The sequence below is a fragment of the Mercenaria mercenaria genome, chromosome 6 (assembly GCF_021730395.1).
Source record: "Mercenaria mercenaria strain notata chromosome 6, MADL_Memer_1, whole genome shotgun sequence".
NCBI lineage: Eukaryota > Metazoa > Mollusca > Bivalvia > Venerida > Veneridae > Mercenaria > Mercenaria mercenaria.
This window is the reverse complement of record NC_069366.1, coordinates 72,045,875-72,073,349: the sequence shown is the minus strand read 5'-3', so window position 1 is coordinate 72,073,349 and position 27,475 is coordinate 72,045,875. Positions and strand designations below refer to the sequence as shown.

General features: G+C 33.6%; 2 protein-coding genes across 4 annotated transcripts; one reads left to right on the top strand and one right to left on the bottom strand.

Annotated features, from left to right (window-relative positions):
* Nucleotides 1-3,165: 3,165 nt before the first annotated feature.
* Nucleotides 3,166-27,475, bottom strand: LOC123548637 (lysozyme-like). Its single transcript, XM_045336083.2, has 5 exons — nt 27,341-27,475; nt 22,693-22,802; nt 21,604-21,653; nt 9,924-10,038; nt 3,166-3,565 (listed from the first exon to the last, which is right to left on the bottom strand). Exons 2-5 carry the CDS (start codon nt 22,754-22,756, stop codon nt 3,309-3,311), a joined length of 486 nt encoding a protein of 161 aa, XP_045192018.2. The 5' UTR covers nt 22,757-22,802; nt 27,341-27,475; the 3' UTR covers nt 3,166-3,308.
* Nucleotides 24,114-26,702, top strand: LOC123548636 (uncharacterized). 3 transcript variants are annotated; one of them, XM_045336081.2, is made up of 3 exons: nt 24,114-24,398; nt 25,338-26,328; nt 26,621-26,702. In XM_045336081.2, exons 2-3 carry the CDS (start codon nt 25,727-25,729, stop codon nt 26,649-26,651), a joined length of 633 nt encoding a protein of 210 aa, XP_045192016.2. In that variant the 5' UTR covers nt 24,114-24,398; nt 25,338-25,726; the 3' UTR covers nt 26,652-26,702. The 3 variants fall into 3 exon arrangements, with proteins under 3 accessions (XP_045192016.2, XP_053402277.1, XP_053402278.1); XM_053546302.1 differs by having other exon boundaries at nt 25,338-26,702; XM_053546303.1 differs by lacking the exon at nt 24,114-24,398 and adding an exon at nt 24,628-25,086 and having other exon boundaries at nt 25,338-26,702.

Genomic DNA, 27,475 nt, shown 5'->3' with positions numbered 1-27,475 from the left:
TACATGACATGACAATTAAAACAAATTCTAAAAAAAATTATCAATATTTACATGACATGACTCTAATTTAAAAATCAAATATGTTACATGACACAACAAACACAAATGTGGCACCCTGAAGATAAAAATAAAGTTTATCAATATGTACATGACATGACACAAACACAAATATAAAACACACTATCTTACATGACACAACAAACACAAATGTGGCACCCTGAAACTATTCAACTGTCTCAACATTTCATAATGCACTATTTTGAACAGATTTTTCGTATTCATCACTCAACTTGCGGTCCATATATCTTTCCACATTCCTTCAGCAAATCACCAGTTTCAATGTTTTTGGCTGAATACTCCTCCCATACATTTTGAATTTTGTTCTCAATTGTCTTTGACACTGGTCTTATCCTACGGGTAGAAACACCTTGACGACCATGCGCCACCTCATACCCGACACATCCAGCTTCACTCCTAAGGGCTGGCACTAGTCGATAGAAGGAAAGTGTGTGGCCAGCACAAGCACTGTTCAGCCGGTTGTGCCAGCCCTCAACGTCATTGTTCGTGCGCACTGTTAGACCAAACACTGACCACGAGGGTATGTCACCCTATTCAGCACCTTTAATATATTAACGCATATTAAATTATCATATTAAATAATATATAACTTTATTTAGTTAGTATAAAGACATTAACATTTTTTGCATATAAAAAGTAACTTACCGGTTTTGCATAATCTGTGTTGCCATCTCAAATATACATCACACTGTACTCCATGCTAACTAGGACGCACTATGTTTTTACAATTAATACACAAATCTGTTGTCTGTGACATGACATATTAATTAAAGATCACAAAGTACAATATCCAGAAATTATATCCAATTAAACAGAAATCAATCACTATCTAAAATTTCAGCACGCAAGGTTATTAAACATGTATGACTGAAAGTAAATAAATTTTCTTATCTTATATAGGGAAATATGAACTTGATTGTTACAACTTTTTTTATTAACAAATTGATAATTAGTATAATTTAACTTCATTGTCAATATCAAAGTTCTTTTTTAAATAGATCAAAAACATCACAAAAAATGTAGGGATATTCTTGGATTGTTAATTTCAATTATGCCTAAAAGATTAAAGGACATCAAAGTTATCCAATAATAAGCTGATAATTAGTATAATTTTACGCGATGATCATAATTAGATGATATATAGCCCTTTGATTAAATCAAAGCTGATTTAAGGGTACTTTCGCAATGTCTTATTAAATAAAACAGATTTACAGATTAAAGGATATACTTATCCAATCAACTGTTAATAACAAGAAATACAAACAATGTCAATTTACTGTTCTTAGATATGATGACAAAGATCACCTTAGAACAAAATTGTTAAAAAAATGTATTTTTACATCAATATAAAGAAAAAATAAGACAAAAAGATTAAGGTGACAATTCCCCCCCAGTCTGGGGGGAATTGTCAGAGAGGGAATTGTCAGGGGGGGGGGGGGGACAGTCTTGGGGGGAACTGTCTGGAATTCTTGGCCAAACTGCCGATAAATTAAGAACAAGAAGAACTATTCACGCACAACAAATTAGAGACCCCTCAACTAGATAAATTCCACTAAGTAACCATATAGATGTTTGCAGTAATAAATATCCAAAGTTTCAAATGTTCCCATTTTTTAAAATGAAATTAGATAGTACTTCAGCTAGGTTAGCGAAAGAAAATTATTTTATAAAATGCTTTAAACCAAAACTAAATAACTTTACATGGGTTACTTAATATTTGCCAACCGGTTTCGTTTATTTACACATCAGGGCAAATAATACATTTAAGAAATGAATTTGTTTTTTCGGTGTTCATGCGAATTGAACGACGGAATAGGATCGGCAAATGCATGAATCGCGCTAGCTATTATACAAAAAAAAAGTTTCATTTCTTATATTTACATTATACATGTATTTCCTTTCCATTTGTGAATAAGATTGAATTATAAGTTGCACACATTTTGTTGCATTTCACATTAAAATAAGCTTCCCGGTCATTCTGTTCACCAGACGGAACAACTGCGACGTCATTTAAGGAACGTTCTCCCTGACTATACGCGGACGTCGTCAAAGCAGCGGCCAGTTATCACTAAGCAGCGTTGACGTAACTTTCGCGCCCTTCCATTTGCTGTTCATACGAAATGAACGTCGTAATTTTCAATGGAAAAGAATAGGGCGAATGTAAATATTATCACATGTTTGACGTCGCGGGAGTGAAATAAAGCCGTTACATAAACTTGATAATACACTAAAGTGTAATAAAGCTTTGACGTCGAAGTCGTTTAAAGTATCGGAGACGTGGGTCAAATTAACTTGTTTATAATAGTTAAAGAAAGTAGAATTTTTTATGTCTCGGCTGGAAAAGCCTACATGTGATAAAAAGAATATTACATTAATTTTGTGACTTTCCACATTGAATTTATGAAACCCGTTGAATAAAATTGATAAAATGCTCGACAGAGCCTCGTATTTTATTATTTCATTCAACTCGTTTAATAAATTCAATATGAAAAGGCACTCATGTAATATCCTCTATATATTGCGTCATGTAATGTTATTTATTTATTCTTTATAATTTACTTGCTCCGGCACAAACTTTTATATATATAATATTATATATATATGTGCACAAACTTTTACATTTATATATATATACAATACCAATGTAAAAGTGCAAACACGTATCTCCATTAGGCATTGCTGTAAATGGCTTTTATGATTGTAATCTAAATGAATGAAATCGGTACAGGATCGGTTTGCTATTGTTGCTTTTTTACCAATTTTTACAATTTATAAACCTACTTGATTTCGTTGCTAGCGAAGTACGTATTTGTTTCAGAAAGACTTCTTCTGCACGTGCGCCTACACGTGCGCACAGATCTGACTATAGTAACAACAGACCAGTCTTCCCGCCTTCACATAGGGCCTACTTTCCTACAAAGCTTTTGTTGCCAATACTGGACTGTTCTTTCCGAAATATATCACGCGCCCTGAATGAGCTTTATATGTTTATTCAGATTTCATGGCTGCTTTTTGGTATTGAAAATGATAGGACTTTACATACTTCATCATGTGCTCCTGTAAGAAAGCAAATGAATAAAACCAGTCCTTCATCAAACATTTATAATTTATCATAAATTTACAAAATCATAATTTATACATAAAACATTTATATATTATATACAGTCACATTTCGTTACAGAAAAAAAATCGTTTGAAATAAAGGAAATATTTCTTCAGCACACGAGCATCTAAGAATCTGACAAGCATCCATACACTCGCGCACGGTTCCAGTATGATGTCGTTCGGTTATACCAATACGTACTCCACTTGGCTGCACCAAATGGACCACCGGCATGGAGCCGGGTATAACTTTCACAGTCAGAGCCCGCGCCATTCTTGTTCCTGTATCGTAGCATGTAAGCTTGGATACACCTTTCAGCACAGTTTTTATCTCGCGAACATTTCATCCAACATTGTTCTTCCGTAAGCCCCTGGCATCCACTATCTACAAAATTAATAAGTTGTTTAAAATATACAATGCCATCTTAAGTTCATGTTTACATACACATGTACATGTAGTAATTGTTCATATTTTCAAATAAGAAAATTTGGTCTTGTATATACCTTCAATTTGTTCTAACTTATTTTAGCTTGAGCGTAAAACTCGAGTCCCTTTCTGGAACAAAAATAACACTGGCGTCACATAAGGAGAAACGGCCCTGACACTAGCGAGATTAAACTTCAACCTCCTGGCTTAGCAGCCGACGCATTGTCCATCAGCTGTAGACTACCGCTGTTCTTGTTTTGTAGCAATTCCTATACATATGACATAGGTTTTCATATATGGATTTGACGTTTAATACATTGCTCGTTTTTATTAAGTTTGCACACTTTTCGTTATTATTTGTCTATATCACGGAAACTTCGCAGAGCTTTTTTTCAAATGTTACACTCATGATCATGTCTTTGAGCAAACGAAAAGAAACTGCTGACATTTAAAGCGACTAACCCACACATTGTGATTTGTGATTTTTTTAAAATAAATTTCAAAATAAAAGGCAAAATGCCGCCAAGGTTTTATATATTTACATGAAACTTAATGATTGATAAGTTTCTTGTTTCCAGAATTACGGGAACATTCGAGTTTTCGAAGTTTTTCTCATGCACTTTTATAAACCGTTGCAACGCTTTATAAATGTAAACATTGATAAATATAGAACGAGAAGCGACAGTATTTTTAGACACTATCATCACGTGGGCAAGCGAACCAAAACTGCGCACGGCAAAATGTGGCGTAATGAGGCGTAATGCTGTATAATGTATATATATCTTAGATATTGATGAAACAGATTTTATTTTATGCTAACTAATGAAATACTGTATTCTATCAGTTAAATATATTCATATTTCATCACCCACACTGAAAATATGAAATCTATATTTTCACACTGTGAGAGATATAGCTCCGCCCCCTCATTACATTGAGTATGAATTTTAAATTATTTGCTTAAAACAGGATGAAAATTGTAGCCGCACTTTGTTCTTTATAGTATATTTCTCGATTCAAATTACTTTACTTAAAGAGAATTTCATACCGTTATGCAGTCAAAACTAAAACAAAATGGAACTTTATGTTGCATGCGTCTTTATAACGTCTCAGCACGTCTGACGTCATGTCTGTTTACGCGCGTCTGTTTCCCGCGCTGAGATTAAAATAGTTGCAAAATGCACATCTCAACGTAATTGAGCATAAAATAAAAAGAAAATTTGTTTGTTTTTCGTGAATATAGAATATATCTCACCTCGAAGTGAGAAAATTTTCACATTTTCACTCGCGTAGCTTCTCAGTGAGATATATTCCATATTCACTCAAAACAAACAAATACCCTCTATATATAGCACTAAATGATACATTTATAGCGTAAAAGTCAGACATAGATATATTCAAAACTATTTCTGACTGCCCATTATTACCCTTTTTAGATCAATTTCTTTCTTTCATGCATAAAATAATTTGCATCAACTCGATAAAGGGAACGTCAACGTTTTTCTTACATTTAGACATTTGTTTTTCTTATAATTAGATAAATTCTTCTCCTTTATTTTTTTTTTCAGTAATAATTATATTATGAAAGAATACAAAGACATTCGAGATCAAGTAAAAATTCAATATCAATTTTATTGTAAGTATTGAGTCAAATGGCATTTACTAACTTTATATTTTCAAATGATACCGCGATTCCAACTTTTATTAACAAAATTGTTATTACATTTGATCAAATCAAAATTATATCGCAATCCATGATTGTTTATTAATCAAGAGAGGGGACAGTAACATACTACTACCATGTATATCACGCGTGTCTTCTTTAGTCAACTACCGTGTAATGTCACATGTGTCGTCTTTAATCGTAAAATTTGCGTCTGCTTAAAACAACACTGAAAATTTCAATTTCAATTAGGATCGCATGCCGCTGATCAACATGAAAGGTATCTTTAATCCAACAATGTCACTGGCCAAAGAAAATACACAGATTTTAAAAAAGTGTTTAATTGGTTGCTTCTGAGTTAATATTATTAATATAAATGCCTTTTTCGGCGACGCCGTCTAAATTCGTTTTCGTTACCTATGCCACGTGACTTCAGTTTGCAAATCAAAGTACTTGATAACGCATTATAGATAATTTATCAAAATGGAAGATTTATGCAACACTCTGCCTGATTGGACGAGAGTGTCAATTTCTTTCACTCTCTTGATTGTGCTACGCTGAGTGAAATGTAGACAAAGCGTTTATCCTAAACGATGCTGTTCACAGTTTTAAAGCTAACTTTGGCTTAGTATATTTTAGCAAGAATATTGATATATCTCAAAATGATAAATAAGTTTAATAAATATGATAAAAACCTGTTCATATACCAACATATATCAAATTAAAGAAAGAGCTGAATACGGTCTGCGTATCACATGAATAAGGGTGTGATAAGAGTCTTTTATGTAGAGAAGTGCTTTTTAAAAGATTTTCCTTGTTACAATTGTCGTCTGTATATGAAAAGGTTTCTTGCTTTTGTGACTTATTCAGATTGCATATTAAAATGAGTATTTGTTTGCTTTGATATATTTGTTATAAGTTATTTAACTGATTTATTATATATGAATATTTTTCTTTAGTATGGTATGCAAATATTGAACTCAGTTGAAATCTGTTTTATTATATATATGCTATATAATGACTGAATCGCATTACTCTGAAATGAAGGTACGCTGCATAAGTTTATCTATGTGATATGACTACGGTTAAACTTTGCTTATGAAACAGAAATAATTACAATTGTATGTTTTGCTTCACCTTCACTTTTTTATAGGTGTGACGTCATTGTCCAAAGATTCATGAATAGCTAATATGCATTTGTTAAAGCGGGATCAGTTGACCTATTTTAGAAATAAATAGAAATAATAAATAAAAAAATCCTTTAATTGATTTTTTCTAATTGTATTCTAATCCAACTTGATTTGTAGAATCTTTATTAGGCCCGCAGCCAACTTTGTTCAGCTGGGACATTTGACCCCTTTTAGGGGCTGCTAGAGCTAAAACTAGAAATGCCTTTATACAGCGTCTCATGAACAGCTTGGTGGATCTTTGTTATACTTGGTCTAGAGCATCATTATAAGGTCCTCTTCCAAATTTATTTATATAGGAACTTGGGCCCTATTAGGGACCACTATAGCTAAAAGTAGATATGCCTTTCTTCGCATTAACCACTAAAATGTAATGGATTTTTATCAAACTCGATGTGTAACAATATCGTAAGGTCTCCTGCTATTTTGCTACAAATGGGGATAGGGACCAATTTAGCTAAAAATATAAACACGTTTAATGACCTCTTCTCATGAACCGCTTCATGAATCTTCATCAAACTACTGCTGTAATTACTCGTCTAAGGATAAACGAAACAAAATTGCAACCCTACGAAACCTTTGCGAAAAATTAAAAGAGACCATTTAAATTGTTAAAGTGCGGTATTTAGTTTTGCAATTTGAAAAATGTTATATGAAAGATGAATGTTAGATGAAAAATTCATAAACTTTTTTCCTTATTACAATTCGCCGACCATCATTTTTAATGATATTTCTTGTTTACGATTTATTTAGTTATATATTCATTATTCTAAATAGATTTACGTAGCTTAGCATTTGCTAAAAATCGTGCATTGTGACTATTTGTTTTATTGGAATATATAAACTATTCATATTTGAACAATATAGATAAATGTGATCTGTGATTATGGGTTGAGGAAAAAGAAGTGCAATTTCCATGCGGATCGTGCAGAAAAGAATGCCACGCCGAATGCCTAGCGTTTGAGCTAATCAACGTTTAAAAGTATTAAATATTTGGATCCTTACACAATTTACAAAATAAGTTTCAAATCATGAATTATGTAAGGTAGTTATCACTTTATGTAGATAATATACACTTGGTGACTTTCCCAAACAAACAAAACGATATATACATGGAATCATGAAAATACATGAAATCACTACGATTTTGCAGTCTGCTGATTAACTGATCTTTAAAGGTATATTAGATCCAAATTTCATATTAAGAAAGTGAACATTGACTTCATATACTTTATGTAAACATAAAATCAACAAGTGTATGTATAATATGAATTAAGGCACCGCCTAGCATTGGGGATTTATCTTTTATATATCCGCTTAGAAAGAAATATTCAACGCTCAAGAAAGTGAAACTTTGCTCTAAACTTAGTTTACATTTAGTGTCATCATACCTCTTACAGCGAATATCATACTTTGCAAAATTTACGGAAGCCATGCCGGTAACGTCATTCAGCGTTCTCGCACTAGCTTTTAGAATTTTGTTTTGTTTGTTTGCACTCCACGCAGAAAGTTGACGGTCTTTACACTTCCTTACTGTTTTAAAAGTGTTTTTCAGTTGCATGTACAATTTTCATTACGAAAAAGAAGTAAAATAATCATGTTAGCGCGGTTTACGAGTTTCTATGACTGATTCGGGGTGCTCGGATGTTCATAAAGACAACCAGTCAGCGGATTTTACATAAACCGGAACCGGAAAACATCGAAAAAATTGCCTCAGTATATGCAAACAGCAAAGACGAATATCTATATACGGACGTTACCGTCTCGGGGATTTCCATCCCCTATTAACAGTACTATGCATTAGCTTTGAAATAGTACACACTGTATACATGCATAGATAAATGCAGTATTAATGTGTACTACCACTAAAAAACTGGCTGTTTTTTAACAATCAACTGTTACTGCATGACATTTAATTAGGAATGCAGCTCTATATACAAACTTAATTTATATATTTAGTAAAGCTAAATACAACTGATGAGGATTTTATACATTTGAAGTAAATATCTAAAGACAAAATATTTCAGTGAAATATGCCCAATGGATATCTTTAATAAGGCTCTTGCAGTAAATTGTAACAAAATATTTGTTAGAATCATAGGATTTAATGAGAAATTAAATCAAATAACTGTAGAATCTACAATAAGAAAAACACATTATGAAATCCCTCAAAGATTCTTCTCATTTTGCATCATTACGCATCTACTTCCAAGATATCTTGATTACTATGAAAAGTTGTCGCACGTTTTTAGATTATATTTGAAAAACTGCATGGGATTTTAAACGAGAGAAAACACTGCATTATTTAAGATATCTTAAAATGAAAACAAATCATAAAACCATCCCTGGAAATGATTATGATTATGAAAATCTCATACTTGAATCTTGCGGACAATACCCAGCACACCTTGATACGGATAGGGCTGAATCAAACATTAACTGTGCCAATCCAAGGAATAAATGAGGATTTATATGCAAGTTAATTAATTATTTCGTATTCCATAAAATCGTTACTCATTATTCCATTTCCAATAAAATGTTTATTCATCAGATTCATTTTGAAAGTGTTTGTATCTTAACAAAGTCTGTATTTACAATCAATATAACGCCTATATATACTACGCTTTCATCATCAATACTAGGCGCCACATAACCTATACTGTGTTGGTGCGCCGTAAAACGGAAATCAAATCAAATCAAATTCATCATCAATACGCCGGACTTCGCTATGAGTGCTATCTATATAATGCAGTTTACCGTAGACAAAAATTATATTTTTCATCAATTTATGAGAGAAAATGATTGTTATGCAATACACCATGTCACTCTGCAGGTATTTTAGCTCTGGTATAAATTTCATACATACATTACGCCTCTACTAGCCTTATTACTGTTCGGCATTATGCTTAGATAGCTGTACAGACCATCATTACGCCATACTTAGCTTTGAATGCTACCTAGATAATGTGTTTTACCATATATAAAATAATAATTATCATAATTTATGAGACAATATCTTTTATAAGCAACGAAATATGTCATTTTGCACGTATTTTAGCTCTAGTATTAAATTTATTTATATATTACGCCCCATTTTGCTACATTACGCATCATTTTGCTACATTACGCTACATAACTGTATTTTTTCTCACTGACATGTAATGTTTGCAAGGTGCTCGCTGAACGGAATCCTGTTTTTTTATAAACTGGAAAACCCTGACGAATGTTTTATTTTAGATTTAGTAGAAAAACAACGATTTTCAACAGAATTCGATGAAGAATACATTGTTATAACATCAAATATGCGACATAAGGGTAAATATAGGAAAAGTTTGATATTCTAAGACCTCACACCACTATGTTTGGGTTAGTCGCTTTAAGATTATTGAACATTTCGATTGATTACACGCTATAAAACCAGAATGTTGTTTTTCGAGAGCACTAAAATAACAGGAAATGGTATTACCTGGCTCTGGTTTGTAACAATCAATGTAGTATTCATAGCGGATTTGGTAATAGCCGCATGCATATCCTCCACGATCTACGCTACAGCCTACGTCAACACAGGCGGTGGTGGCAACCTATAGTAGTTAAACAAATCCAGAAAAATAATGACATATTTGATTTGATAGAGTCTGTTCGTGACAGGAAATGAAAAATGCCCCTACTAACGGTTTAAAGCTACTCGCCCACAGTTTAGGTTAAATGTTTCAACATGCTCATTTCCACCAAGTTTGGCACAGAATGCATATATTATATATATTACACTGAAAAATGATAAAGTGGGTGAAAATTAGATATTGGTAAAACTGCAAAAAGAATGTAAATTTTCTGCATTATTTCAAAAGCGTTGCAACTGTTTACTACCTTCTGCACAATATTTTTGGTTATTTATAAGAATATCTTTAAAAAAATCGTATGTCAATGTGTTTGTTCCACTAGTTACTTTCAGGGCATTGGAACTGGCTAGGGGTCCGGCAATCAAGATATTTTTAAATGTTGTATAACTGCATTTACAAAGAGGGCGCTATAAGTTACTTATTCTATATCTATTTTATTTATCCAATCGTGAACGTTTATTTGCAACACGTGACCGTACAATATATTACCGTATTGGACGCACGTGCGTACAAATAAACCTGTATTTTTTCCGTATTTGGACTGTTCAACAGTCCCATGTTAAACATACGATAAAGCCCGAAACACGTGAAAATGTTCCGAATGTAAATCGGGTGAAGTAGGCGCTCTATGGAGGCAGTAAACAGTTTTCAGCTGTTAGTGTCGAATTGGCCAGGGTCAAATTTACAAATAAGAGGCAATTTACGGATTGAAGTGCATATTTGTACTTTAAAACAAGATTTAGCTTACCAAAAGGTTCCTTCTAGCGCATATCAAATATTCTTTTTAAGGGATCTGTTTTAGCATCCTGTTACAGATGTTTAGTAAAACAATTATAAAAAATGTGTCTTGTTAACGTGCATTCTTATCTTTTAAAAATATTTAAAGTTATTTCACACAAACATTTATTTAACTTATAATAATAATCAAACACCTTTAGATAAACGATTCTACCTAAATATTATCAACGGAGAATAAATAATAAAGACCATCGTTCTATCAAAATTTCGTGAATCCACTCTAGTAGCACAGCTCGGAATGCCTCTTTGTAAATTTAAAGTTTCACATAGCAATACATGGACAGAAAAGTGCTGCCAAACGCAAATTGCATCGCAAGATTGATACTTCCGGCTCCAGAACGAAATATAGCCGTCAGTTAAGCTTTTTTGTTTGTTTTGGGTTTAACGCCGTTTTTCAACAGTATTTCACTGAGTTATGTAACGGCGGGTTGTTAACCTAATCAGTGTTCCTGGATTCTGTACCAGTACAAACCTGTTCTCCGCAAGTAACTGCCAACGTCCCCACATGAATCAGAGGTGGAGGACGAATGATTTCAGACACAATGTCTTTTATCAAATCGTCACGGAGAACATACGCCTCGCCCAGGACTCGAACTCACGACCCCGAGATCTTCTATTTAAGTTTAATAAGTGTCCATTCGCCCTTTCGGGCATAGTATAGCATTTTTAGCTATGTAGTATATGAGTATCGACCCCATAAAAGTTAAGCAGTCAGTCAGTGTTTAAGTTTAATAACGGTCCATCGCCCATTCGGACACAATGAAGCATAAAGATGCCACGTAGAGTATAGACCGCATAAAAGTTAAGCTCAGTCCAGTTATTTAAGTTTAATTACGGTCCATCCGCCCTTTCAGACACAATGAAGCATATAAATGCCACGTAGAGTATAGACCGCCATGTGAAAGTTAAGCCAGGAGAAAAAGGGCTTATATATAAGTCGGCACCAACAATCTAATGGGTTTGAAAAAATGCGTACAAAAAGTTCACAGCTTGAATCTTACAAAACAACTTATCAAAAGGCATAAAATTACAAAGTTCGAAAAATTTTATAGCTTAATAAAGTGAAAACAATGCATTATACAGTTCTGGATAAAAACAAGGGAAGTAATTGAAATGTTGTAATACGGTGACGGTGCGTAGCGTGCAAATAGCATTAACAGACAAGCGAAAAAATCTCGAATTACTTTATAAGTACAGTATGTTTTGATGGTAATACTTAACGTCAAAATAATATAGTTGATATGAAAAAAAATCTGTAAAAAGATCCTTTGGAAGCAAAGAATGCAACCAAGAATAATAGCAGACGATATTTTTGGGCGGGAGTCTATTTTTAGAAGACGTATATTCATTTAATTAATCTTGATTCTACATTATGACAAGTTAGATTTAAGAGTTATATGATTTAAACTATATTATTGTTTCTTGTAGGTCTGTTATTACGTAGTTGTATTTCACTAAAGATTGACTTAAAGATGCGTAAACACACATTGGCAAAGAGGCTATTTGTAATGAATATGCATGAGTCCAAGATGGCGGCGCCCTACTGAAATTCGGATGCCTTTGATGATACCCTTGTATCCATTACCTGCTCAGTAAGTGTGACATGTTCACCTTTATAATAATTGCTAGAATTGAAGTTTCAGTAGCTAGAATTAGGTTTCACTTATTTAAAGAAAATTAGTTGAGCAGCCTTGATCTTGAAATTATGACGTAATGACTTGAAGATGCGAATACATGCCTCCGCTGAGCTAGCTTAAAGTGGAGTTTTCATTTTAGCAGGGGCCTCAGGAAAACTGGAATAGTGAAAAAACGGTACGGATGGTACATATATTTGAGCTTATTTTCAGATTTTACAGTGTTACCGGAGTATGAAATCATGCAGCAGTTGGGGCTATCATTTGCAGGGAATTTTCTGCAGCGATTTGAAAATTGGCAAATTTAGCTTTTTTCGTCATCAGTTTCCGCGACCGGGAGAGCACAAAATTCAGGTCTTGTAAACAGAAAACTAGATATTAGAGATGTATTGCAGATGGTTTGTAACGAAAGACATACAGTCATGTTAATATTGCAATGTTTTTATTTCAGGTGTGTGGTTACAGACTTTTGTGTGAGGTTTTGAAAGCTGGGTAGGCGACTCTAGGCCGAGAATCTCTGAAAAGGCTGTTTACTGCCTCCTATGTACAGAGTTTGATTATGCGTCTTGGGCCTAACATTGTTCTGTATAATATATATTTGCACTCATACCAAGCTGGGAAAATACAGAAAAGGCAGAAATACAATAGTCAGTTAAACATTTTTAATTTAAACTAAAATAAAATAGATATAGAATAAAAAGGTTATTTAAGATTGAACTGTACAATACGAGATATATTTGGACTCGTACCCAGCTGAGAAAACCATATTGGACTCGCCTAGCGGCTCGTCCAATAGGAGAGATCGTGTTTGTATACAATTCCGTTGTATATTCTATTTTTAGAAATGATAAGACAAAGATCGGGTGGGCAGACGCCGAGCGTCCATGTTTTTTTGTTAACAGTGATGTTTTTCTAACGGCTTAAGCTTTCTTAAAACGCAATGATATCAATAAATTTTTGATCAATTGAAAGGGTATAAAACAAGCAATTCATTGATAACTTTTAATTATCATTTTGATATAAAATGGATTAATTATGAACGCTTAACTTACAGTGTTTTTTCTAAAAGTTTAGAGCATCGCTACGTCGCTATTAAAATCATGTCATTTAAAATGGTTATTCATTTTCAAAAGATATTTGAATAAGAAAATATGAAAATCGTAAGCATTTCAAAACTTTTTGATTCCGATCGCATACACAAACGATGTAAAAACATTTTGTTTTGCCCACCACCAGATAAACAGGTGTTGATGTGTGACGTCAGGGTGATCTCTTCTATAGATATAGTTTTCTCAGCTGGGTTCTCGTCCAAATATATCTCCGTATTGTACAGAACAATGTTAAATAACCTAATATTATTACAAATTATCTTTAAAGATGCAATAAAACTTATGATATTTGCATTTATATTGTTACTAAAATATGTTACCGAAATCTTGCTGTAACGAGATAATTAACTTTATGGTCAGAGACCACCAATTCAAAAAAGTACAGGGAACTTACTGGGAATGAGGTAAGTGTATATCTGGGAATAAGGTAGCATCTGTGCGTTCTGATTGGTCAGTCATTTAAACAAACCCAAGAAGTGATTATTTTTTTCAAAATGGAATATTTTAGTGCATTTACTGTATTTCATTATACATTTTGACAAAATTTGCTACATTTTATGTGTATTGAAAAAAAGTTTCATCAAATGAATTTCTCCCGCCATGACAACGATGTAGGTCACAATTAGCTAAATAGTTTTCCTATATATTCTATATAAAACTGACCTTTTATAAAGAGCTACCAAACATATGGTCCGAGAGCTCACGGACTTTTATTGCAACAATTGAGGCCAAAAGAAGTTTATACATTTTTGGAAACAATATTTCATATCCTCCATGAAAACCTATTTCTTAAGTGTCAAAGCCGTGCCTATCTATATTTTGTTCACTTATGTTTGTGATAGTGGTGATAAAACTCACTTGTAAAAATTTTAGGGGGTAGGGTAAAGTTTACGTCTACCAGTTTTTTCACTGTTTCATTACAGTAGCTATATGATTGTCAGTAAATGTATATATGTCAACCAATGACAGCAAAAAGAAATTCATCAAAAAGGAATGAAGGGCAAACTTGATATTTAAGGTCAAAGGTCAAATTTATGTACAAATCACAAAAATTGGCATATTTGAAATTTATTTTTATTCTTAAAAATTAGTTTGTTATCATAAGTCAATCAGATTTATATAGGTAATGTGTATATATCAGTCAAAGTCAGAAATGCACATCTTACTGCAAAACGTCAAGGTCAAGCCTGATATTTGAAGGTCAAAGTTCATTTTCATGCAAAAATGTGAAAAATCTTACATTTACTTTTTCTAACGTTTTTTAATATGTATTCACATTGTTAGTCACTGAAGTTAATTCGTTTTAATGTCTGTATGTCAGGCAAAGTCAGCAGTGCAAATGTAACCCAAAACTACCAAGATTAAAGCTTATATCAAAGGTCAAAGGTCAATTTTTTAGTGAAAAATTGCATGAATAGTTTCCTGTTTGAAATATAACAGCTATTTCTGATCATTATTTGTAATTGCTCGTAATTTATTTTAATGTATATATGCCCGACAATGTCAGTAATAACAATATCGTCTTAAATCAGACAAGTTCAAGTATGATAATAAGGGTCAAAGGTCATTTTCAAATAAATGAATGAAAAAATAGCTCTTTAACTTTTCTTCCTGTTAATGATATTTTGTCGATATTAATCAACAATATCAGTTCATTTTAATGTATAAAAAATAGGCAATGTCTGGAATGCACATATTATTTCAAAACATTCAAGGTCAACCATAATTTCAAAGGTCAAAGGTCAAAAAAGTGAGTAAAATGTTGCAAAAATATCACCAGTTTGTAATACTTTTTATTGTTTAAAAGTATTTGTTTTGTCATTTTAGTAACTGATCGTTGTTAATTTTACTGTATATATGTCAGACGTTGTCATGGAAGAGAAAATAAGTCAAGGCCAAACCTGGTATTGGAGGTCAGGGGTCACTTTTGTATAAGAAATTACAACCTTTTCCATACTTACTCATTTCTTTGATCAAAGATAGCTTGTTGTTATAATTCATTGTTTACTTTAATGTATACATGTCAAGCAAGGTCAGCAATGTAGGTCTTATCATTATAAGTGAAAGGCAAACCTATTATCAAAGGTCAAAGGTCAAATTTGTGTAAGAATTCGCAAAATAACAAGAAATTTGCACTGATTTTGGTTGCGGGTTTATCCCGCTACCAAAGTTAAAATGCATTTCTGACAATCAAAGCATCTTTATTTTATTCCGAATCACATCCAAAAGATGTTCATGTGTTGCACAAAATAGTCCCATTCATGAACAGTGCGGATGACTTATCAATGAACAAGCAGTTCTTATTCAACCTGTATCCACTCACACTGACCATTTAGATTATATAAGATCTATTAATGATAAGGTATTCCAGCCCATGGTTACATCACAATCTGGGTGAGGCAGAGTTCATCTTAGATATGAGGCACATTAAATTTGTATTTGTTTCTCATTCATGTACATTCATAGACTGGCATTTAAACAGAAACTAAACCTACCAAAAACCCGAAACCGTCAGACATTTCAAGGCTTTGATTCTTATTGTATAGGTTATTTCTGTCACTACTAGTAAAACTGATTAGTATTCATTTTAAATTTAAGTATATACAACTGACAATATCACTGTTGAAATAATAATGAAAAATAAGTCAAGGTCAAACCTGACATTAAAGGACAAATGTCATTTTCATGTTAAAATTCAAAGTACAGCATTTTTAATGTTTTCTTCGTTACAAATTATCTTGTCATTTTGTTCATTGAAAATAATTCTGTCTTATGTTTATTTGTAAATCAATCTCAGCAATGCAGATCTAATTTCAAAAACAGTGATTGGTAAAGCTTATATCAAAGGTAAAAGGTGAAATTTGCGTGAAAGACCGCAAAAATAGCATTTTTGCAATACTTTTCATTGTTTAAAGGTATTTTGTCATTATTAATATCTTATGGTTATTCCTTGATGTTTCATACATGTATAATTTTATATATGGATCAAAAACAACAATGGAGATATCATAAGACATCTGTTAAGCACTGTTATTTTATTTCTTTGTTCAAACATATCTTGTTGTAACTTGCAGTTAATTTATTTTAATGTTAGCCTTTACTTACTTACTTCCTTACTGCCTTCCATCTTCTTATGGCCGTTTTATATTTTATGATTAGATGCGGCAATGAACTGCGCCGTATTCTGCTGGTCGCTGATATCTCTACACAGCTTGATCACAAATGGGATGTCTATTGGACAAACTTCCTGGCGTGCTTCTTCCTGATAGGAACAGCTCTGAAGAATGTGAAACTGTGTCTGTTTCTCTGATCCGCACTGACATTTAGCTTTCTCTGCAACTCCCAGCTTCTTCATATGTTTTCTCAGGCCACAGTCTTCAGTGCGTAGACAGAAGACAGTTAATTGACTATTTAGCTTGTGTAGACAGTCCTGATTTGGCAGGTAACCTCCATTTATGTTCTTCCAGTCTGACGCAAAGCTGTCCTTCCGCAGAGTCTGAGCTTCTCTGTATGAAGTTGGAGGTTGGGGCTGTATTTGCCTGGTTGCTGTCTTTGCAAGTTTGTGAGCAGCTTCATTTCCAGCTATGCCCACCCACATGTGCAGGAATCTATCGAAATGCTACATTGTTGTTCTCAGGCAGGAGATTGACGTTTTTCAACAGCTGTCTGGTTAAGTTGTCTGGTGGACCTGCTGAGAGAGCCTGAAGAGCTGATTTGGGGTCTGTTAGGAATATAGTGTCCCTTTCCCCCTCGCTCATACTGATCGAGTGTTGTCGATGTGAGGGCTTGCATCTGGATCTGTAGTTGGAGCATCTCTTGCCGACTGTATGAGAGAGTAGGAAGGAGGAGCTGTCTGAAAATTTGATGTAGGCACCACCCAAAGCTTTCTGAACTGCCCTTTCCACTGATCCATTGGTATATTCGTGGATCCCAGAGTGTGCTGGATAGCGGTTATTAATCATTTTTAGCGTAAGAGACTGTTGGTAAGCGTAATGTTGCTTTCCCTTTTCTTCTACTCTTGGCACCTCCAATCTGACTTTGGGAGCACATTGTCTGGGAACCCATTCATTAGGCTCAGCGGCTCTGCCCCTGTGTCCAGTGCTGCTGCTTTTCTTTTTTTTTGCAGTTTTTTGACGATGTGGTTAAGACTCTGTCTTTTCAGTCTGTTCTTGATTCTGCTCTCGAATTTTGAGTGGAGTGGGTGGGATGGTAGTCTCTTTGCCTTCTCTGCATGGACAAAAGCTTTGAACTCTCGTCTTGTCTCTAATGGTTCAGGGTTGGGTCTCTTTTTGATTTAGTTTATTTGAGTTGTTTTCATTGCCCCGGGATTATCCTCAGACCTGAATTTAACCTTGCCCTGTTTATCTTTACTGGTTTTAGAAGCAGGTACCAATGAGGTTGATGCGTACTCTGCTATGTACCGTACGTTGCCTGTGTAGACTTGCAGAGGATCTTTGCATTTACTCCCCAACTTGTTCCAGCCAGTTTTTTTTTCATAATGGCGAGTTTTTTGAAGGCCCTCTCCTTTGACCTTTAATGTCAGATTTGACCTTGACTAATTTTTCATTATTATTTCAGGAATGATATCATCTGTTATATATACTTTAAAATGAATAATAATGAGGTAATAGTTTTTAAATACCCTAAAAATTAATGAAAAATCATTGCAAAAATACTAGATATTTGGCTAATTTTCACGCAGATTTGACCTTTGACCTTTGATAATAGGTTTGGCTTTGCCTTATTTGGATAAAACCTACATTCCTGACCTTGCTTGACATGTATACATTAAAATAAATTGCTAACAGAAAATTCTAACAAGGGCTATTACTTTTGAACAAAGTGATGGGTAAGTATGCTACAATTTGATCTTTTACACAAAAATGACCCCTGACCTTTAATACTAGGTTCGACCTTGACTTATTTTCTCTTCCATGACATCGTCTGACATATATACAGTAAAATGAAAAAGACGATCAGTTACTAAAATGACAAAACAAATACTTTTTAACAATAAAAACTTTTAAAACAGGTGATATTATTGCACATTTTATTCACTTTTTTGACCTTTGACCTTTGAAATTATGGTTGACCTTGAATGTTTTGAAATAATATGTGCATACCAGATATTGCCTACTTTTTATACATTAAAATGAACTGATATTGTTGATTAATATCGACAAAATATCATAAACAAGAAGAAAAGTTAAATGGCTATTTTTTCATTCTTTAGCTTGAAAATGACCTTTGACCCTTAAAATCACATTTTAACTTGTCTGATTTTAGACGATATCTTTATTACTAATATTGTCGGACAAATATGCGTTAAAATAAATTAAGAGCAATTACAAATAATGATCAGAAATAGCTGTTATATTACAAAAAGTAAACTGTTCGTGCAATTTTTCACAAAAATTTGACCTTTGACCTTTGAAATAAGCTTTACCCTTGGCAGTTTTGGGGTTATCTTTGCACTGCTGACTTTACTTGACATACAGACATTAAAACGAATTAACTTCAGTGACTAACAATGTGAATACAAATTGAAAACGTTAGAAAAAGTAAATGTACCATTTTTCTTAATTTTGCATGATAATGAAATTTGACCTTTAATAATTAGAGTTGACCTTGACGTTTTGCAGTAAGATTTGCATTTCTGACTTTGACCGATATATACACATTACATATATAAAGCTGAGTGACTTATGATAACAAACTAATTTTTAAGAATAAAGATAAATTTCAAATATGCCAATTTATGTGATTTATACATATCTTTGACCTTTGACCTTAAATATCAAGTTTGCCCTTCATTCCTTTTTGATGAATTTCTTTTTCCTGACATTGGTTGACATATATACATTTACTGACAATCATATAGCTACTGTAATTAAACAGTGAAAAAACTGGTAGACGTAAACTTTACCCTACCCCCTAAATTTTTACAAGTGAGTTTTATCACCCCTATCACAAACATAAGTGAACAAAATACAGATAGGCACGGCTTTGACACTTAAGAAATGGGTTTTCATGGAGGATATAAAATATTGTTTCCAAAAATGTATAAACTTCTTTTGGCCTCAATTGTTGCAATAAAAGTCCGTGAGCTCTCGGACCAATAGCTAGACCCATTTCAGAGAACAAATCCTTACCTCATTTTAAAGAGTTATGATAAAACTGATATAAAATGAAGAGATAAGTAGGGGTCATGTATCTTCTAAGAGAGATTTCTCTGGTCACATTTACTTACTGTAAACTGACATCAAAATCACACTGCTGTGACCTGGAAGTACTACTCATACTAAAATTGAGCTTCACTTCACCAAATACAATCTGCTCTCCCATTTTTCCTACCAAAATGTCAAAAATACATCCACAATGAAATTTAAACAGAAACTAGCTTCAATTTTGACCTCTGTTGCCATGCCAAGTGAAAAATTAGTGTTCAAATACCTGGCAGCCATTAGGTAGCAGGGTACACTTTCGAATTTTGGCCCCCGTCAATATTTGTTATAAAGAGAACATCGTGATTTTGGATGTCTGTAAATTAAGGTGAGAGATAATGATTATTAATTCTTTAGAAAATTTATACAGTCGATACATGTAAAATTCTGATGTCAGTTGGAAAACTAACTGCTGGTAGCTTTGTATGATCAATGAGGCACCATTTCGCGGAAAAATTCAATTCACGGAAGGGTTCTGTGCTTGTTGATTGATACTCAGGAACATTTTCGTTATTTTCCGAAAAAAAAACGAGCTGGATGGGCCCCCATTCCGTTTATGTCCTGACGTTCAGTAAGGACTATTAAATTAAGAAATGCAATAAAATTGGACAGTGTTCTTGCAGCGGGATCATTGTGGACTGTTCAAAAGGTGCAAAATTGATGATTTTGGCACGCTATTTTTCATGGATGATGTAAACCTTTCGCTTTGATAACTTTCTTTATTCTTGTATGAGAATCCCGATCTTGCCATTAATTAAAAGCACAAAACATGCACGCAATTTATAAAACAGCCACCCAAATTTTGCTCATAGGGGAAGTGCAATATTGCGACGCGCTACATGTAAGACCGTCCGTGCCCAAAATTTTCGCATCTAAGTGTACCTTGCTACCTTATGCGATGGCTCCCACGCTGGTTCCTTTAGTTTAGTTAGGCCTGTAAACAGGGGGTCATCTCATTCACACGAAAATTACTTAAATAAAGTATCATAATTCATATGTTTTTCGTCCGATATTTTGGTGGAACTAAGATAGTTCTTGAAAAAAATGTGATTGAATATACATGTTTCGATTTATGGAAGGCCGTACACGCCATAATGTTATAATGGAAGTCTATTGGAAAACAATTGGTGTTCTCTGCCCTATATAATGTAATTTGAAAGTTAATAATCCAGTAATGCGATTGTCTTCGTAAGTATTTAGAAGATATTTGCATCAAAACTTTATTATGACTAAGTAAGTATCCTTAAAACAATTACCACATAGTATTGTTATATCGATTGACAGCCATATACAGGTTGTCTAAATGCCCAGTTACCGGACCCCTAGCCAACGGGTTCGATAATTCCAGAGGAGTAAAATATAAGTTGGTGTCATTTGCTTTAATATTTTCGCTAAAAAAAGTAATTGTTAACAGTATGGAAGGCCGGTGTTTCATGCTAATTGCCAATAGCAACACACGCGATATTCTGATGTAAATAAGAGTTATGATTTCAGTAGTTTACAATTTCGTTACTGAAGCAGACTCACAATATTTTGATTTCAAAACAGTACTTATTTTGATACTGTTGATAGTTTTCATGGTAATCACAGCAGTTTTGATAAACTCAGTTCTCCAAAGGATAGTTTTACGGTATCGTTTTGTTATTTAGGTATATAGATAAAAATATGAAAATGAGAACTGGCATCTACAAACGGATTTAGCCACCTCTCCGTATGTCCTCAGATTGATGCAATAGTATAGTGTTCAGTTGTAATACTTACTTTACAAATGCAGCTGAGGCACATTGGAGACACGGGGTTATCAATTACACCTAAAATAAAAAGAAACATCGGGGTTTTTATTGAAAAAATGTACATGATGTAGAGTCTGACCTAGGATAGGAAAAGTCTGAGAAAATATTAGTATAAACTATCACCCAGTGTTTTTATCACAACGGACAATAGTGTTTTTGACATATTATTTTCTTATCCGTACGTTTTGTTTCACATTTTCCGTAAAAAGGTCTTCCCTTGATTTCTCGTTAATTATATAACAGTACCATTGATATTATACGTCATTTAAAGAACTCTGAAGATATCTGTAGGGCCTTTTTGTGAATTTTAAAAATATCTTGCTATTTGATGGGGCTATTATCCACCGTAAATTCCAGCCATTTTTGACACAGAAAATTTTAAAACAAGATTTGCCGTTATTTGTTGATGGGTTGTGATAGAACTGTCGGGGTATCCTATCCTAGTTAGCATGAATGCATGTTTCAGTGCAAAAAAGTGTAAATTTCAAAAAACTGAAATTGTGATTCTGCCAATTTTTTACAATGGGAACAAGAGCTGACACTTAAAGCAACATATGCGCCTTCCCCCCCCCCCCCCCCCCCCGGATCGTTGACCATTGAGCAGCAAACCTCTGTAGGTCACGACCAACCTGTCTACAAAGTTTGAGACCCCTGTGCTGAAGCGCTCTACAGTTATCGATCGGAACGTGCTTCAGTTACTGATGGTAACCGATTCTCAGCGCAAAGTAGCCGCGACCTTGACCTTTGAACAACCGAACTCAAAATCAAAACGGTAAATCTGCCAGTCATGAACAATCTGTTTACTAAGTTTGAGAGTCCTGCCACGAAGGATTCTTCAGTTATCGATCGGGAAACGAGGGAAGGAGGGACAGACAGGCAGACGGACGGTAGATGATAATTTCAAAATTCCTCTTGAAATAAAAGATAAAACAAGAAATAACACTTACATTGAATACACGCTGCTGAACATGAAGAACTGTACTTTTTAATGAATGATTAAAAACGCTTGAAGGATGTGCAATGTATTTAAATGTACCTACGAGTTATGCAAATTTACCTGCTTGCCCAGTGTTCATCACCAAATACAAACAACATATCAGGAAGCTCAACATCTTTATCATTGGTCCAAATCCCTTGTTAAACCGTCTATTTAAGTATCTGTTAAATCTAAAATAACAAAGAATTTTTATAGCTTTGTTGAGCAGAAGACAGCAGATTTCTGCATAAGCAAATCTTTGAAAATGTAATTCTGCACAATTATGAGACAATTTTTCCTTTTTATACAGTTTTTGTAATTTATATTTCTTTTTATATTTCATCATTAATATTCCTATCAAAATAACGTGCATGTGTACATGTATGTGGTTAAACAACAAGCTAATTGTGAAATTTCTGGTGATTCGTTGACGTTAATGACCTGTGGTGACAGTTGAGGGAAAATACTGAATTAATTTTGTAATGTAATGCCGCGGTATTTCAGAAATGATTTTTTTTCCGGTGTCCATGCGAAATGAACGACAGAATAAGATCGGCAAATCCATGAATCGCGCAATTTCATGTATAATTTGCCGATCCTATTCTGTCGTTCTGCGCGATTCATGGATTTGTCGATCCTATTCTGTCGCACATTTCGTATGAACACCGAATAAAAGAGTTTCATTTCTTATATTTACATTATATTTGCTTTCCATTTGTAAACAATATTTTATTATCAATTTCACACATTTTGTTGCTTAATATTAAAATCAGCTTCCCGGCATTTCTGTTCACCAGACGGAACAGCTGCAACGTCATCTGAGGAACTTTCTCCTTACGCGGACGTCGTCAAAAACAGCAGCCCGTTACCACTAAGCAGCGTTAACGTAACTTTCACGCCTTTACTTTTGCAGTTCATACAAAATGAAAGTCATAAATGTCAATGGAAAAGAATAGGGCGAATGTAAATATTTCAATGTAAAGGCGCGTAAATTTTAAATCGGTGCTATTTTGTAGCAAAACGTATAGTGAAAACTCGAAAATTTGGCATTGTTGAATAACTGAGATTATTACGTATTCAATTACAAACTCCGTTAAGTTGCAACAGAACCTGAGACGTCAATATTTTTCCATATTGACGTTCAGATTTCATATCGGGTGTGTGGCGTCATCTGTGACGTCAGTTTAATGCGTGTCGTCGCGTTTAAAAGTTCTTTAATGACGATATTTTAATTTTACTCAAGCTAAAGAATAAATTTGTATCACTTATATAATAAATATTTGCGCAGTATATGTATGTAATAAAAAGATTATTAGATATGCATCGAGGAATATGCATTCGTTCTTTCGCGGAAAAATATTGCGCTTCTAAAGTCGCACAATATGTCCGCTGCAGACCTCGTGCATATTTCTTGATAAATATCAAATGTTTGTGCTTTATCTATAGAAAAAACGTATCATAAAGCTATGTGAAATTTAAAATTCCATGTAAATTTATTGATTATTAATCACACTTCTCCACAAACGAAATGTAAATTTTCATACAGTCCACACAAATTTGTGAAGAAGGACATGTCTGACCTCGCGACGTTTTTTTCATTTACTCATTTACGTAAGCAGTAAAGTAACGTCATGACGTCAACGTCAGAAGAGCGGCGCTAGCAACGATTCAGTATAACAGAATTCAAAAGCACAGAACAAAGTTTCGGAATTTTTACGCAGAACAAAAAATGGCAGACCCAAGAGATAGTTGGTATAAACCAAACCTGCTTTACAATATACATTACAGTAAGTGTACTTTTTTAATTATTGCGATAAAAGCTCGTAATATTTTAAATTCTCTACTAAACCAATTATCATAGCAACATAACTTCTTTGTAATGTAAGTATAAAAACGATTTTTTTGTTGTTGTTGTTTTTGTTTGTTTTTTTTTCTCTGTGTGTGTGTGTGATGTAGATCTACATGCAAGTTATTGACAGTCGCATGAAATAGTGGAAAATCAAGGCTATTTACTGGATAATCATGGAAATATACATGACAAACTAGAAAATAATTCAAACATGAAATAGTAGAAAGTCGTAGAAATTACATAAAATACTGGAATAACTAAAAATGAAGCCAACGGACTTGGAAAATGGAAAACTATATTTGTCCCGAATAACTTTATTTAAAGAAAAAATCGAAAACAATGATATGCCAAAAACCAACAAAATGACAAAGTCTGATAAACAGCCACAAAAGAAAAGGAGAAATTTTACACTTGATTTTAAAATAAAATGGACGTGTGACTATAATAAAATAACTTTGATAAATGTATTTGAAAATTTAGAACAAAGTAATGATACAGCCGCATCGCATGTGACATAATTGAAAAGTTGGGCTATGCATGATATGTGACTGGATTTATAATAATAATTTTTTGTTGTTGTTTTATTCAAACGGAGTGTTTGACGTGAATGCATGTTGTGTTTGAAAGTATGTTACAACAATTTATCTTCTCTCCTTTCTCATCATAATAAGATAATCGGTTTTTATTTATGTGTATGCTGAAATGTTGTTGTTTTTTTTTTGTATTTTTGTTGTTTTGTTTTACAGAAGGTAAAATTGACTGTTATATGTCTTTATGTGTTATCTTCTTAATAAAGTTATCATAGTAATCATTATCATCATTAATAATAATGATAATAGGCCTTATAATAATAATAATAATATAATTTCAATTTCAGGGCCTCCGAAGCCAGCGACACCACCAAAGATTGTGGTAGTTACGAGGAAGTTCAACCCAAGCGTATGTACTTGCGGCGAACACGATTATGTTCCACATTACAGAATGGAAACGGAAGTTGTTTGGTCAAGTAAAGAAGTCAAAAAGGAAGAACACAGAGAGTTTAACCGAAAGATTCAAGACGAAAAAGTCAAAACAAGAAAACAGCAATAGCAGTGAGGACGATGGAGACAGCGATGATGATGGTGGAGCTGGTGGAGATGGTGGTGATGACAGAGATGAGGAATTGAAGAAGGACGCATCCTCTGAAAAGAAGGTAGATGATAATAAATGTATGGTCAATGGATGAATGATATCAAAGTTTGACGGCTGACCAGTGGTATCTTCCCGATGACTGGAGATCAAAGAGCATATGAATATGAAGCATATATTGAAACACGAAGAGATCATTTGAACCCAAAAAGTGACAGTGGTATACAAGAAGTGTCAGAAGCGGGCCAAGTGAGAAATGATCAGATGTCTAAAATGGCAAAGGTTGGACAAGAATGGAATCAAATTGACACTGATAATATCCAAGAGTTGGAGAAATCCCGAGATCTTACGAATGAAGAAGGGATGGAGATGCAGCATGAATCAGAGAACGACGAAGATATGAAACGGGATCGAATAAAGATTTGTGACACGGTACGAAGTGAATTTAACGACATATCGTCAAAGACATGCAATGTGGGTGGTACATTAAATGGAGAAGATATGGTCCAGAAGACTGAAGACACTACACAGTTGGGACAGAACAGCAATGATGTTGGTACTGGAGGAAACGGTCTTGTTAGTTTACCAAGATTCAGCAACCTTGCAAAGTCAGACACATCTGAAACTCATGTGTCAGAAGTAAAAGAACCTTTCATTAGACTGACTGTAGACGACGAAGAATTTGGTTCAGCTTTTGGTATCATGAGTGTGTATTGTGACAGTGAACTACATACTGCATGGTACGTTAGTAAAATTACATTTTATGGTGTGGGGTGAAAAACATTATTTTTACATCTAAAACTTATTTACATTTGTTACATTTAGTTTAGGAAATTAAGTATGCATTGTATTTTATGAATAAAGATGCAAATACTGGCATTACCTACCTACGAGATTACAGTCGAAACTTTTAAATTCGCCCAATTAATGCAAAATGAATAGAAAAAAAAGAAACATTTATCTGTCGCTTTGTCTATTTACTGTAATAATGACAGCAATGATTACTGTTGATTTCCTTTTACTTTTTTTCAGGAAAGGAGAGCGCGAATTCCAGGATCGCTGAGAAAAAAACGTGAATTTTTGAACGGTACATTAAAGATAATTGTTTTAACCACGTTATTTTGTAGTTTATTATTTGTCATAGAACGTTACGCCGGTTGATTGAGATATACAGTCTGTAACTTAATTTCATGAAGTGCAATTCTAAAATTTCACTTGCAATTTTGAAGTGTATGTTCTCAGCAACATGTAACAAGCCAGTCACTTATATTTCTTTCATTTTACGATCCAACCCCATTTCTGAAAGTCATATCTCTAAGAAGTCTGGTTTTGTTCATGTTTTATGCATGTCCATTTTCTTGTTAAAACATAGCTAAAAGTACACTTTTCTGACATAGGAAAAAGATAGACGTTAAGGTGATGTTATAAAAGATTATCTAACCAGTCGCCAGACTAGAGTTTATGTTGTCTGTATTTTGTGAAAAAGTCAGTTCTTCATAAATTCATAAAGAATGCCCTTCGCTTTGTCTTTGTCTTCTACGACTTTAAAAATGGACTGATGTTGAAAAATGGCTAAAAGTTTAAATTGATTTTATTTAAACTCAAATTACTAAAAGTATGGCTTACGGTAATAAAGTTTAACATATTCTCAAAAAATAAAAGATTGGTTAATTGTTGAAACTTCACATTCAAAAGAAATTCATAAAGCCAGTCAGTATGTTGTTTTAAAAACAAACTAAAATAAGTTCCTACCTTTTAGCGTGTCCTTCTCTGTGTGGAAGCCTTTGAGCCGTTTTATTTATATAAATATTTATATTGACAAAGGTGCGTAATGGATGATTATAAAGGATGGTACATCCTTCTGTTTTATTTCAATGGTTTTAAAAA